At 50.4% G+C, this 12,568-nt stretch overlaps 1 protein-coding gene across 3 annotated transcripts in view; it reads right to left on the reverse strand.

Annotated features, from left to right (window-relative positions):
• The window catches only part of RASGRF1 (Ras protein specific guanine nucleotide releasing factor 1), a 102,524-nt gene that overhangs the window by 54,885 nt on the left and 35,071 nt on the right, over positions 1 to 12,568 (reverse strand). For all 3 annotated transcript variants that reach the window (XM_043922500.1, XM_043922503.1, XM_043922501.1), the window contains exons 4-6: positions 11,165 to 11,257; positions 8,634 to 8,887; positions 841 to 920 (exon numbers count right to left, since the gene is read on the reverse strand). In XM_043922500.1, the coding sequence (XP_043778435.1) occupies positions 841 to 920; positions 8,634 to 8,887; positions 11,165 to 11,257 (427 nt within the window). The remainder of the gene's footprint in view (positions 1 to 840; positions 921 to 8,633; positions 8,888 to 11,164; positions 11,258 to 12,568) is intronic.

Below are 12,568 nucleotides of genomic sequence, written 5' to 3' on the forward strand. Positions count from 1 at the left end.
TACCCAGGGTGGGAGAGACAAGAAGCGAGAGGTACCCCTATACATCACTCTCAGGAATGAGGACTTGGAGAGAAATATGACGGTGGGTACAGAGCGGGGAGTCCACCCCCCTTGTTTCAGTCATTCAGCCTCTGGACACCTATCTCAGGGAACTGCTCTCTAATATGGAGACCACCTCATGTGTAGACATTATTGTTTCTAGTAACAGCAAAAAGGCAGAACATCTTTAAGAGCCAAGAAGGGGGAGATGTCTACATAGACGGTGGCAGATTCACAGGGCCCTGGAGCACTACACAGTCATCAAAAAGTGTGCTTTAGCTTGAGAAAATGCTTATGCAATAACGTTAAGTAAAAAAAAAACCCCACAGTAAGATTCAAATTCTATATTCAGTATGTTTGCAATTATGTAAAATGGGAAAAAAAACACACCAAGATCTATGCATAGAAAAAAAAAATTGGAAGGAAACAAACCCAAGTGTTTACAGTAGTTATCTTTGGGAAGCAGAACTATGGCTGATATTTTTAACCATTTCCTACTTTTCTGGATTCTCGAATTTTCTCAAACGGGTACATATATTTTATTTTTAAAAGGGGAAAACAGATAAACTAAAAATATATCACTTCCTCCCAGAAATGTAGCTTTTGCCAATTTGTCTTTCCTCCTCTGAGCCCTCTGAGGGTTCCTGGGAGTTTTTAAAGGGCCCTTCTGGTATATTCTGCAAGGACAAAAGTCTTGCCAGCTGGGGGTGGGGGGGGGGAGGGGGTGGCCACTGTAGATGGACTTCCCAGGTTGGGGTGGGGATGGAGGGGCAGAGGACCCCTGCCAGGGCTGCTACTCACCCAGGACCAGCGTGGGCCAGCTGGAGATGCGGGCCTTCAGGCCTTGGTAAAAGATCTGGTGCAAAAACATGATGGTCTCACTGCAAGAAAAACCACAGGGTAAGCTCAGGCCAGGACGTCCTGTCCCTCCAAGCGTCCCCTCCCGCAAGTTAAGGAAATCTTCTCAGGTGATGCTTAACCTGAAAACCAGTTCAGTGGGATGGACTATGCAATTTGTGGGGCCTAATGCAAAACAAATAAGCGAGCCCCTTGTTAACAAAATGGTTAAGAATTTCAGGATGGGGCTTCCCTGGCGGTCCAGTGGTTAAGAATTTGCCTTGCAACACAAGGGACACCGGCTGGACCCCAGGTCGGGGAACATCCCACATGCCGCAGAGCAACTAAGCCCGTGCACCACGACTACTGAGTCTGTGCTCTAGAGCCCGTGAGTTGCAGCTACTGAAGCCTGCGCGCCACAGAGCCCGTGCTGCACAAGAGAAGCCACTGCAACGAGAAGCCCGTGACCCTCAATGAAGAGTAGCCCCCACTGATAGCAACTAGAGAAAGCCTGTGTACAGCAAGAAGACCCACCACAGCTGAAAAAAAAATTAATTAATTAAGAAAAAAATGGTCTCCAAAAAAATAAAGTGTATTTCAGGATGGTGACAGCAGAGCGTACAATTCAGAAGGGCTCTTCTCAGCATGCAATCAAATGCCAGTCAAGCTGGCCAAGAAGGGTAGTGCTCTGGCTGCTGGCTTCCCTAGCTCCCTCAAGTCCCTGCTGCCTGGGGGTGCCCCTGAGGGATCCTGGAGGAACCCGGGGCTCTGAAGAACTCAGAGGAAAAGCCACTCAGGGAAAATGTCCTCATGTCATGAGGACATGACAAGAGCTAGGGCTTGAGACCCACACAGATGGAGGCTCAGATCTGCTGCCTTTTGCCCGTTCCCAGCTGTGTGACCCTGAGCAAGATGCCTAACATCTCTGAACCACAGGTCCTTCCATGGAAAACACAGAGGTGAAATGTGGTTCTTCTGAAAGTATTGTACATCTACTAGAGCAGAGTGATGCTCAGCAAACGTTAGCTCTCCACCAGCCCCTTTTTGAGTAAAGGTTAGAAAAGGAAAAAAAAAAAAAAAATCACTGAGGAAAGGACAGAAACCCAGAGTCTCTAAAGTGCCTGCTTTGTTATTACCTGGAATGCTGGGGGTGCACATACTCTCATTAGGCCTCAAAACATTTCCCAGGCAGCCACATTTGCCGTGGCTCCTCTCCCACACCCTCCTCTCTGCCCACTGCTCCCCAAGTGGCTGGCTCCAGAGAACAGCCAATCTGTGAGAACGCAGAGAACCCAAGAGATGGGCCAATTTCTGCTCCATTCTGCAGGGCCCCCCTCCTTCTGTTCTTCCCTTGCTCCTGCTCATCATCCTGGCTCCTACACCCTGAAGACCTGGGGGTCTCCCCAGCATGTCTGGGCTTGCTTTGAATCACAGGGGAAGCCAAAAGAACCAAATTTGCCAAAGTATAGGGACTTGTCCCTGGTGGTCCAGTGGTTAAGACTCTGTGCTTCCAAAGCAGGGGTCACGGGGTTCAATCCCTGGTCAGGGAACTAGATCCCACCTGTGGCACAGCCAAAAAATTCTTTTTTAATGTGCGCTCCACTCATGGAAAGGGAAACTGAGGCCCAGAGAGGAAGAGTGAGCTCCCATGAGTTGGGACTCTGTGCTCTGGGCCCTGTCTTCCCCTCTTCCTGGAACATTCTCTGTCTTTCTCTGCCGTATCACCACCCCTCCATGGCTACACTCTCTGCTCCATCACCCAGGCTCTCCCAGCACCCTGGGTGGTCACTGAGGCCCTGGTGTTTTCCAGCTTGGGGTGCTGTCCGTTCTCCCGGCAGTCTGTGCCCTGAAGGCAAACCCCCACCACCCTGAGGTCTCATTCTCAGGACAAGAGCAAAGGGTGGAAGGCGCTGGGTGGGCGCCCCTGGGCTGCGAGGCACAGGAGGCCAGTGAGGGGCCTGGACCTCACGTGCACGGAAGGCCTGAGAGGCACGGGGCTCCTGGACCCCAGATGGGTTTGGAATGCCCTGAGCACCCCCACTCTGCAGAGAAAACATACTGTGTGAAGAGAGAAAGAAAAGAGGGAAAGACTGCAAGAGAAAAAGGGAGAAGGAAGCTGAGAGGTGGGGTGGTGGTAGTGGTAAGAGAACAGAACACAGTGCCTGGGCACTGCAGAACAAAGCCTGTACTGATCACACACCCAGGATGTTCAGAAGGGAAGGGCTGGGGCCAGGGGGGCCTTTAACAGGTATCATTGGAAAAGATCCTGATGCTGGGAAAGATTGAAGGCAAAAGTAGAAGTGGATGATAGAGGATGGGATGGTTGGATGGTATCACTGACTCAATGGACATGAGTTTGAGCAAGTTCCTGGAGATAGTAGAGGGTAGGGAAGCCTGGCGTGCTGCAGTACATGGGGGTTGTAAAGAGTCGGACACAACCGAGCTACTGAACAACAAAGTCGTGGAAACATTCCGAGTTCTCATTCCTGAGTGTGGTTCAGTCATTACCATGAATTAACTATCATTTCCCTAAAGTCCCAAGAGAACAGGCCTCCAGGGGTGGTGACACAGTGATTTCTGGACTAGGGTTCCCCTTTGATGGCTGAAGTCATCTTCAGTTTTCAGGCCTCGAGTCTGCAACAGATGCACCTGTGACCAGGCTGGTTCTGCCTGTCCATGGCCCCTGAACTAGTTATTGAACAGATAAATAGGCACTGTGCCAATCTGAAGAGCTTTAGTCATCCACATGGGAAGAGCCTTTGGAAAATTCAAATGAGACGAGTCCGGGGTGCATGGTAGTGCACAGAAGGGCGAACGTGGGCCCTGAGGTGGGGGAGGGTGGAGGTAGAAAGACTATCAGGGGTTCCTGAGGAGCCAGGAGGTGACGAATGACCCCAAGCACTGACAGCAAGACTCAGGGCCCCAGTCCCAGGGAGTCCCCTTATACGGCTGCCGGAAACACCAGGGAGGAAACCCACCCTCTTAGATTCCAACAAGGCACGGACTGGTAGAGTAGCACAGTAGGAACATCATAAGCCGGGACTATAAAAATACAGTTGATGAAGGCTCCATTTTCCTTTGTATTGGCCATTTGAACATCTTCTTTTGAGAACTGCCAAGTCCTGTCCATTTACTATTTTCGGTTCTATTAATTTAAACTAACTCTTCATGTTAAGTGTACAATCGAACATCTACATTGCAGACTTTTTTTTTTCAGCTATTTTCCATTGATTTTGTGTTTAGTGTCTTTAAAAGTTTTTCTACTTTGCCATGGGGTGTACCATTCTCTTTCTTTTCTTTTTTTTTTTCTGCTTTGAGCATGTCTTTTCCTAGACTGCATACACACTCATCTATAATTTTATTTTTTACATATAACTACTTAACTAGGGGACTTCCTTTGTGGTCCAGTGGTTAAGAATCTACCTGCCATGCAGGGGACACAGGTTAGATCCTTGGTCTGGAAGATTCCACATGCTTCAGAGCAACTAAACCCATGTGCCACAACTACTGAGCCTGTGCTCTAGAGACCAGGAGCCTCAAGAGAAGCCACCACAAGAGAAGCCTAAGCACCACAACTAGAGAGTAGCCCCCACTCGCTGCAACTAGAGAAAGCCCACGCAGCAACGAAGACCTAGTGCAGCCAAAATAAATAAATAATTTTAAAAATACTTAACTCCAGTTTACTTTGGTGTAGCTTGTGAATAAAAGATATAAATGTAATCTTCCTCTCAGTTTGGTTAGCCAACTGCCCCATTTTATTTATCCAATACTCCAGCTGTTTCCCCTGCCTTTCAAAGCTGACTTTATTGTCACTAAATTCTCAAACATGGGTATGTCTGTTTCTGAACTTTCTATTTTACTTTGATGGTCTATTGGCCTGTTATGGCAATAATGTCAGGCTGTTTTTGTTACTTTTAATATATTTATAAGCCTACAATATATTTTAATTAATGTAGGAAATGTTACTTTCATTGTTCTTTTTTCAGAACATGATTATCAATTTACATGTATTTATTCCTTCAGATGGACTTTAAAATCACTCTGCTAGGCTGAACTTCAATTGCAATTATATTAACTTCATAGCATGTTTTGGGTGAAATGACATTTGTGACATGGAATCTTGCCATCCAGAATGCCGGCCCACTTTCTGTTTTTGTACAGCCTGCACATTTAGAAGGACTTTTATAATTTTAAATGGTTGAAAAAAATCAAAAGTGTATTTTACGGTAAGTAAAAATTATATAGAATTACCATTTTAGCATCCATCAGTAAAGGTTTACTGTAACATAGCCGCACTCATTCAACCAATCATTAGGATTGCCTAAGTCCACCTGCTTCTGACAGAGACCCTCTGGCCCTCAAGATCTAAAATATTTACCATCTGGCCCTTGACAGAACTCTGCCGAGACCCAGTTTATGTGAGTGCTGTCCCTGAATTGTGCAGTGCACAGCTAGGGCAACTGTATTCTCCGGCCCTATCCCTCCCCACAGCTCACTTAGAGTGCAGCAGGGAATCTACACAAAAGAAACCATTGTTTAAGTGTGATGAATGCTACAAAAGGGGGCCCTGGAAGCACACAACCAGAGAAAAGAAAGCCAATGGCGACAAGGGGCATGGGGTGATCGGAGACATCCAAGAAAAACATGAAGGAAGAGTAGGAGAGAGTTGTCATAAGGAAAACAGGGAGGACAGTAGGGTGGGGAGAATTCAAGGGAGAGGAAGCGACCTATCTACTTGGGAAGCACTCATTTTTTCTGGTCCCCTTCTTGAGCCCAGAAAGGAGTGTAACTCACCCAAGCCGTTCTCAGATCTGGGGCCGGAGGAGGGCGGCAGAACCAGGCCTCTTCACTCTTGCCCTGCCCTCTACCCGTCCCTCCTCACTCCCCAGCCCATGCAGACATGACGAATGGATGGCAGCACACTCCCCCACGGAGCCTCACCATCCTTCTCAGCCTGGGACTCCCAGCCACCGCTGATCAATCAGAGCGGCATCAAGGTATCAACCATCTGTCACCCGGGCGGGATGCTCTCATCACGGGGCCATGCCTGTGGTTCTCAGCACATGTCGCAGGGCAATGTTTTTATTAAAGGGAAACAGTCCAAGTCTCTGTGCTCATTGTCTTGGGTAAACAAAACCTGCTGCAGGTGTTTACTTCCAAGATTGCTCCTCCCCTCCCCTCCACCCTCCACTATTGTAGAAACACACAATTAACCCCCTCCCCAGCTCCGTAGCACCCTCCAGGAATCTCCCAGCCTGGAGAGAGGCCTCTTTCTTCTCAAGGACTTCTTTTAAGGCGCTCCGGCAAATGAAATCACCAAAGTAGCATCAGGTTTCTAGTGTGGCTGAATCACTGAATTCATTTTGGTCTAAAAGCAAACCCAGGGGGAAGTCACGTGTAGAAATGCCTTCTAGTGAGTGGGCTGGCAGCCTCTGCCCTTGGCCTGTGGTACACACGGACCTCTGTGCTGTGGTCCAAGGCAGGGAGACCCCAGAGATCACAGCACTTACCCAGAAAGAGGGGAGGCACTTCCCCAGCAAGAGGGGAGGCACTTCCCCAGAAAGAGGGGAGGCTGGGCTCACCCACAACAGAAAGTTCTCAATAGCGCAGAAGTGGGTGGGGGCAGTGCCTTCCAAGACCTGGGTTGTGATGAGCACACGTTGGGGAAAAGGAGGATGGGGGTAAGCGAAGATCCAGCCCATCATTTAATAGGGCAGCAGGGGCAAGCAGAGGCCTTGATGTAAAACGGAACTGGATTAAAATCACAGCCCACTGGAACCCCGAGCACATCCCATCCATCACCTCTCTGAGCTCTGGTGCCAGCCTGATGGGGCATCTCCCAGGATTGGAAATCACTCGGGCCAAGTGCTCAGAAAGCCTGGCATAAAGCTGGCCCTGCAAAACTTAATGAGGTGAGGGCAGTCCAGAACATTCAGTCATGCACAGAAGCTGTGCAGTGCTGCTATTTTTTAAAGAAAAAAACAATTAAGCTGGTCTCTGCTCACAAAAAGCAAAGTGTTTAAGACAGCGACCCTTATACTGTCCTGTGCACACAGTGGCTCATGTAGTGAGGTGTGAACGCTAAGAAGGCAGTCACGCTCAGGACTTCCCAACTGGTCCAGTGGCTCAGACTTTGCACTCCCAATTCAGGAGCCCAGGTTGGATCCCTGGTCGGGGAATTAGAGCCCACATGCTGCAACTAGGAGCCTGAATGTCACAAGGAAGATCCCACATGCTGCAACTAAGACCTGGCACAGCCAAATAAATACATTAAAATAAAGCAACTTTGTAAGGCCCAGTGATTCAGTTTCTACAAGGTTTTCTGAGGCTAGAAGCTGCTCCCCTCCTCTGCTCCCACCTCCACCATGTCCCTGTACTCTGACATCTCCTCCACATCCATGATGTCAGCCTGGTCCTTCTCCCAGCCACCTTCAGCATCTCAGCTCAACCCCTCAGAATCAGACCCGTGTCCACTGGCTCCCCCATCTCCTCCCGGGTGACACACAAGTCCTTAAACTTGCCACAGCACCCTGGCAGGTAAAGGGGCAGAGCAGGCCCCAGGGGAGGTGACCCCGGGTCCCAAACATCTCTGCATAATACCTGGATGAGGCAGTTGGAACTAGTGAAGTGACTGAACGATGACTATGCTAAAGGAAGTGCAGCTGAATGAATAACCTGAAGCACATATGATTTACTTTAATTCCTAGATGAGAATCGTTTGGAAATAGCACTCTGTTGATGTTTTTATGTTTGTTGCTTTTACCTAGTTTACTCCATTTTATTGGCTATCACAAAGCTCCTTTAAGCCACTTCCTAAGACTTTCCTTTTCAAAAGAGGTGGACAGCAGAAGGGCAACCATCAGTTCAGCCTTTTGAGGCACTGCCAAATCCACACAAACGCCCAGGGTCACCATTTGGGAAAAGTAACCACTTTCATATGGTATGTGGGTAACATGGTACAGAGCTGAGCTCTAACGAGCCTGAGAATTCTAAAAATTTAGGCCTGTTTCTTGATCATTATGACGATGATATTAAGGTAGAGGGATGGAATACGCTTGGTTTTTTGTAGCTTGATTGATAATTTGTAAACATGTAATTCAACTCGTCTCACGTGGTGCCAGTGGCAATGAACCCGCCTCTCAATACAGGAAACATTTAATCCAGGGTTTCTCAACCTTGGCTTGATTATTTTTATTGATTGATTTTTTTTCTGGTGCATAGGATCTTAGCTCCCTGACTGGGGATCAAACCTGCACCCCTGCAGTGGGAGCTTGGCGTCTTAACCACTGGACCACCAGGGTATTGGCATGATTATTTCTGGTGGAATAATTCTTTGCTGGGGTGGGGGGGACTGCTCTGTGCACTGCAGGATGTTGAGCATCATGTCTGACCTCTACCCACTAGATGCTACTTGCAAACTCTTCCCCTAACCCCCTCACCAAGTTCTGACAATCAAAAACGTCTCCTGACATTGCTCCAGCTGAACCCCTGGGTTCAGACATCTACTCTGTGGGCCTCTATCTGTATCCTGCCCGTCAGGGTCAGAACACTGGCTTCTAGGCCTGAGACCTCAGGTGGCCGCCTTCCTCTCTGGGCTCGGTTTCCTCCTCCACACTTGGCGGGAACTAGAGGAGAGCTTGTGGTCAAGTTCATTGCTGGCCAGGCTCCCTCCTCCCACCTTGGCCAAGCGCTCTGAGGCAGCGGTGGTGGTGGTGGTGGGGGTGGGTGCAGGCAGGGACTGAGGTTCAGGTGCTCACCTGTTCAGGAAGATGCTGCTGACGTCGTCGTGCGTGATGGGGGGCTTCTTAGAGCTGGCGGCCATCCGCAGCGGGCGCAGGAAGTTGTTCACCAGGATGTGCAGCTGCTGCACGTACTCGGCCTCGGCCTCCAGCATGCTGAACACCACCTGGTTCCTCTTGCGCATGCTGTCCGCGTGCGGCGACCGGATGTAGTCCTGGATGATGGTCTTCCACTTGCGCCGGCATAGCCAGCCCCGCAGGAAGCTCTGCACCTGGGTGCCGAGACCGGCAGGAGAGCCGCCCATCAGCCTACGCTGCATCTCCTGAGATTCTGTTAGAAATGCCAACCCCAGGCCCCACCCCAGACCTCTGTGTTCAAACCAGGTCCCCCAGGTTGCTCTGGTAGCATCCCCAGACAGAGGGAAAATGCGGCTCCAAGTCCCCACCATGGGAGGGGCCGCGAGAAGAGAGAGCTGCCAGGCTGTGCTGGGTGGAGCTCACACTTCTCATCTAATGACTGGTCTGAGAGCCCAGAAGTTTCCATTTAAGCTTGTCTGGTCAGAGGGCGATTATCACATTGAACTGAACATGGCAGATGAGTTCATCTCATGCTTGGAACTCACTGGCCGCCGCTAGAGGCTCTCCCCTGCCTCCGTGGGGAGAAAAGAACATGGTCACTTGAGTTGGGCTGCTTGGCTTGGCCTCATTTTGGTGATAACTTGGGAAGGGCCTTGATTCCCAGACTCAGAGGACTGTGTGAAGATCTGCATGCTTCCAATCAAGGCTCCTCACCATTCCTGCTGCTGAGTTGTGGGCAAGCTCAGGGGCTACACGGGGAGGGACCAGGGCCCCAGGAACAAGGGTGCTGCATGGTGCTGGGTCGGAGGGGGGATCCTGGGGATCCAGGGGATGCCTGTTGAGGTGCTCATCAAAACACTATCAGCTGAAAAGGGCACTCACCATGAACAGCAAGTGTGGCCTTCTGAGTGCAGACCTGTGGCCAGGGCCGACTGCCCTGGGGAGGAGCGGTCTGACCTTGTCACAGTAGCTCTCTCTGAAGATAGGAAGCCTCGCTCAGAGGCCCCAGGAGGGTGACAATAAAAGGAGGACAGTGCATTTCAGCTGGGACTTAACCAAGTGTTCCCACCAGAATGGCTTTCAAAATGGGCCGGGAAGTCCAGTGGGGCCATGGAAGAGAAGGCAGGTCTGCACATCCCTGTGTGGGTAGGGCTTGGTTCAGACCCCTGGTGGCAAGTCCAATGTCCATGGGGTACCAGGGGGTCCTATGGATCATAGGTGGGCAGGCACCTGGCCTAGAGCCAGCAGACATTGTGTGCAGGAGGTGGGCCTGGGGCTGCAAGACCTCCTGCTTTTCCAAGAGATGGTGTGTTCCAGTGACTGAGGATGTGGGCTTTGGAGCTCAGCGACTGGGGTTTAAATGTCACTTTGCCAATACCTGGCTGTGTGACCTGAGCAAGTCGTTTTGCCCTTATGGGCTTCTGTACCCTCATCTGTGAAATGCAGATAATAATCAAACTCCAGAGGGCTCTCAGTTCGGAAGAGATTAATCTGCATACATCTCCTAGAATAGTGTCTGGCACATAGAAAGTGCGTAATGGATGTTAGCTTTTTCTATTTTCTGAGAAACCAGAAATATAGACTTTTTTTTTTAATGTGAAATGTTTAGCGTTTATAGCACTGGCAACACATTAAAAAGGGGGGAAAAAAAACACCGTATGGGCTAAAAACCCCAAACACGCTGGGAGGCTGAACTTGGCCTGTGGGAAGCCAGTTTGCAGCTTCTGGTCTGGATGGTGCTGGGGTCCTTTTATGCTCTTAACAAGAAGGGTTTTCTGGTTTCACTTGTTTTTCTTAGGGTGAGTCAGGCTCCCCTGCTTCAAGTCTGGCCAGCTGCAAACACAGACCATGTTCTTCCCCTCCACAGGGTGGCCCACGGTGCTGGTCAGTATCCCTGCCACTGGGCAGCTTTCTGGTACCTCCTGAGATGTCCACCCCTCCTGGACTCCAACAGAGTAAAACCAGCTGGGCCAACTCTGGTGTGTCACAGAGGTCAGTTGCCATGCTGACCTCTGCTGGGCACCAAAGGGTACAGTTGGGAGAAGCAGTGTTTGCAGGACAGTGGCTGGGGTGAGGGGGGCGGGCAGGCATGCAAGGTTGGGAGGATGGAAGAGTGGCCTGGGGTCTCACTGAGGCTGCCCAGGGTCGTGAGGAAAGCTCTCAGCTATGAGTCTCATAGCCTGGGTTCCTGCCCTGGCTCAATCCACTCTTTCATCTTTTGGGACCTGGGTTTTCTTATCTATCAAATGGGCTGAACCACCCTACCTCACAGAGACAGCCCAAAGAAATGGCTCGATGAGGTGCCAGTCAGAGGTGAGGGGCTATTGGTTCTGCCTTTGGAGTGGAAGTGGAGGGACACACTGGGAGCAGGGGGACAGCAGGGGGACACTATGGACATGGGGCTGTGCTGGGGGTGGGGCTCTCTAAAGAGGACTGAGGCAGTTTTGCTAGCCCTGAGGGATGGTACAGACCTTCTTGATTTTTTTGATGTCACTGTCTTCGTCATTGGGGGTGACGGTCTGGGTGGACTGGATGCGCTCATTGTCCTTGAGCAGAGATGCGATCTGCAACAGAAACATGGGTCAGCTGCTGGGGGTGGGGGTGCTCCGGCAGCGGCGGAAGTCCCACCCCTCCAGGCACCACCAGGTGCGGCGTGGTGGGCAAGTGCCGTCCCACGAACTCCATGAGAACGGAGGTACTGCAGCTCCTGTCCGCCCGAGGTTACAAGCCGGACATCTGTGAGTTAGCACTGGACCTGGTGCCCGTCCACCCGGGTCCAGGGCAGCTGGGATCTGACTCTGAGTGACCCTGGGCGGGGCACCCTCAGGGCTGCAGGCAATCCCTTTGTAATCTGGGAGCTTTGGTCCAAATCTGTGATCATCTTCCTTACTTCCTAAACCTTCAGTTCCTTTATCTTCGAATTTCTATTGTGGTAAAATAGACATAACATAAAATTTACTGTTTTAACCGGTTTTAAGTGCACAGCTCAGTAGCATCAAGTTCATTTACACTGCTGTGCAACCATCTGTACCATCTGTCTCCAGAACTTTCTCATCCTCCCCAACTCTGTCCCCATTTAAACACTAACTCCCCAGCCCCTGGCACCCACCATTCTACTTTCTGTGGATCTGATGTCTCTAGGTACCTTGCCTAAGTGGAATCAGACAGTATTTGTCTACCTGTGTCTGCCTTATTTCACCAGCATAAGGTTCACCTATGTCATACCAGGTGTCAGACTTCCCTTCCTTTGTAAGGTTGAGTAATATCCACTGTATTGTTGTTTAGTTGCTCAGTAGTGTCTAGCTCTTTGCAACTCCATGGACCGTAGTCTGCCAGGCTCCTCTGTCCATGGGATTTTCTAGGCAAGAATACTGGAGTGGGTTGCCATTTCCTTCTCCAGGGGATCTTCCTGACCCAGGGATCAAACTGTTCTCAAGCACTGGCAGGCGGATTCCTTACCGCTGAGCCACTAGGGAGGACATCCACTGTATGTACAAACCCTATTTTGCGATCCATTCATCCATCAATGGACACTTGGGTAGTCCCTTTGTCTTTTCAAACAAAACTGTCCTGGAACCCCAGCAGGACTTCAGTTGGAAGTGCTGCTGGCTTGGCTGTCCCCTCCCGGGAAAACCCTGAAGGACTTCTCTGACTTGGAGCTCTCTTTGGAACACAGCCTGGGAACTGCTGGCCTAGAAAAATGGAACAGCCCTTTAAACGAGCGTTGGAGCTGATCTAAGAATCTATATTTGCCAGATTTGGGATCAGACAGGTCTGCCCAGCTGCAAGAATAAAGCCAACAGGGTGGCGCCCAGGAGAAGAGGCGCCTTAAGCCACACTGTGGCCGGGGGCCTCAGGCACTCCTCAGGTGGACA

This window comes from Cervus elaphus, chromosome 13, assembly GCF_910594005.1.
Source record: "Cervus elaphus chromosome 13, mCerEla1.1, whole genome shotgun sequence".
NCBI classification, from domain to species: domain Eukaryota; kingdom Metazoa; phylum Chordata; class Mammalia; order Artiodactyla; family Cervidae; genus Cervus; species Cervus elaphus.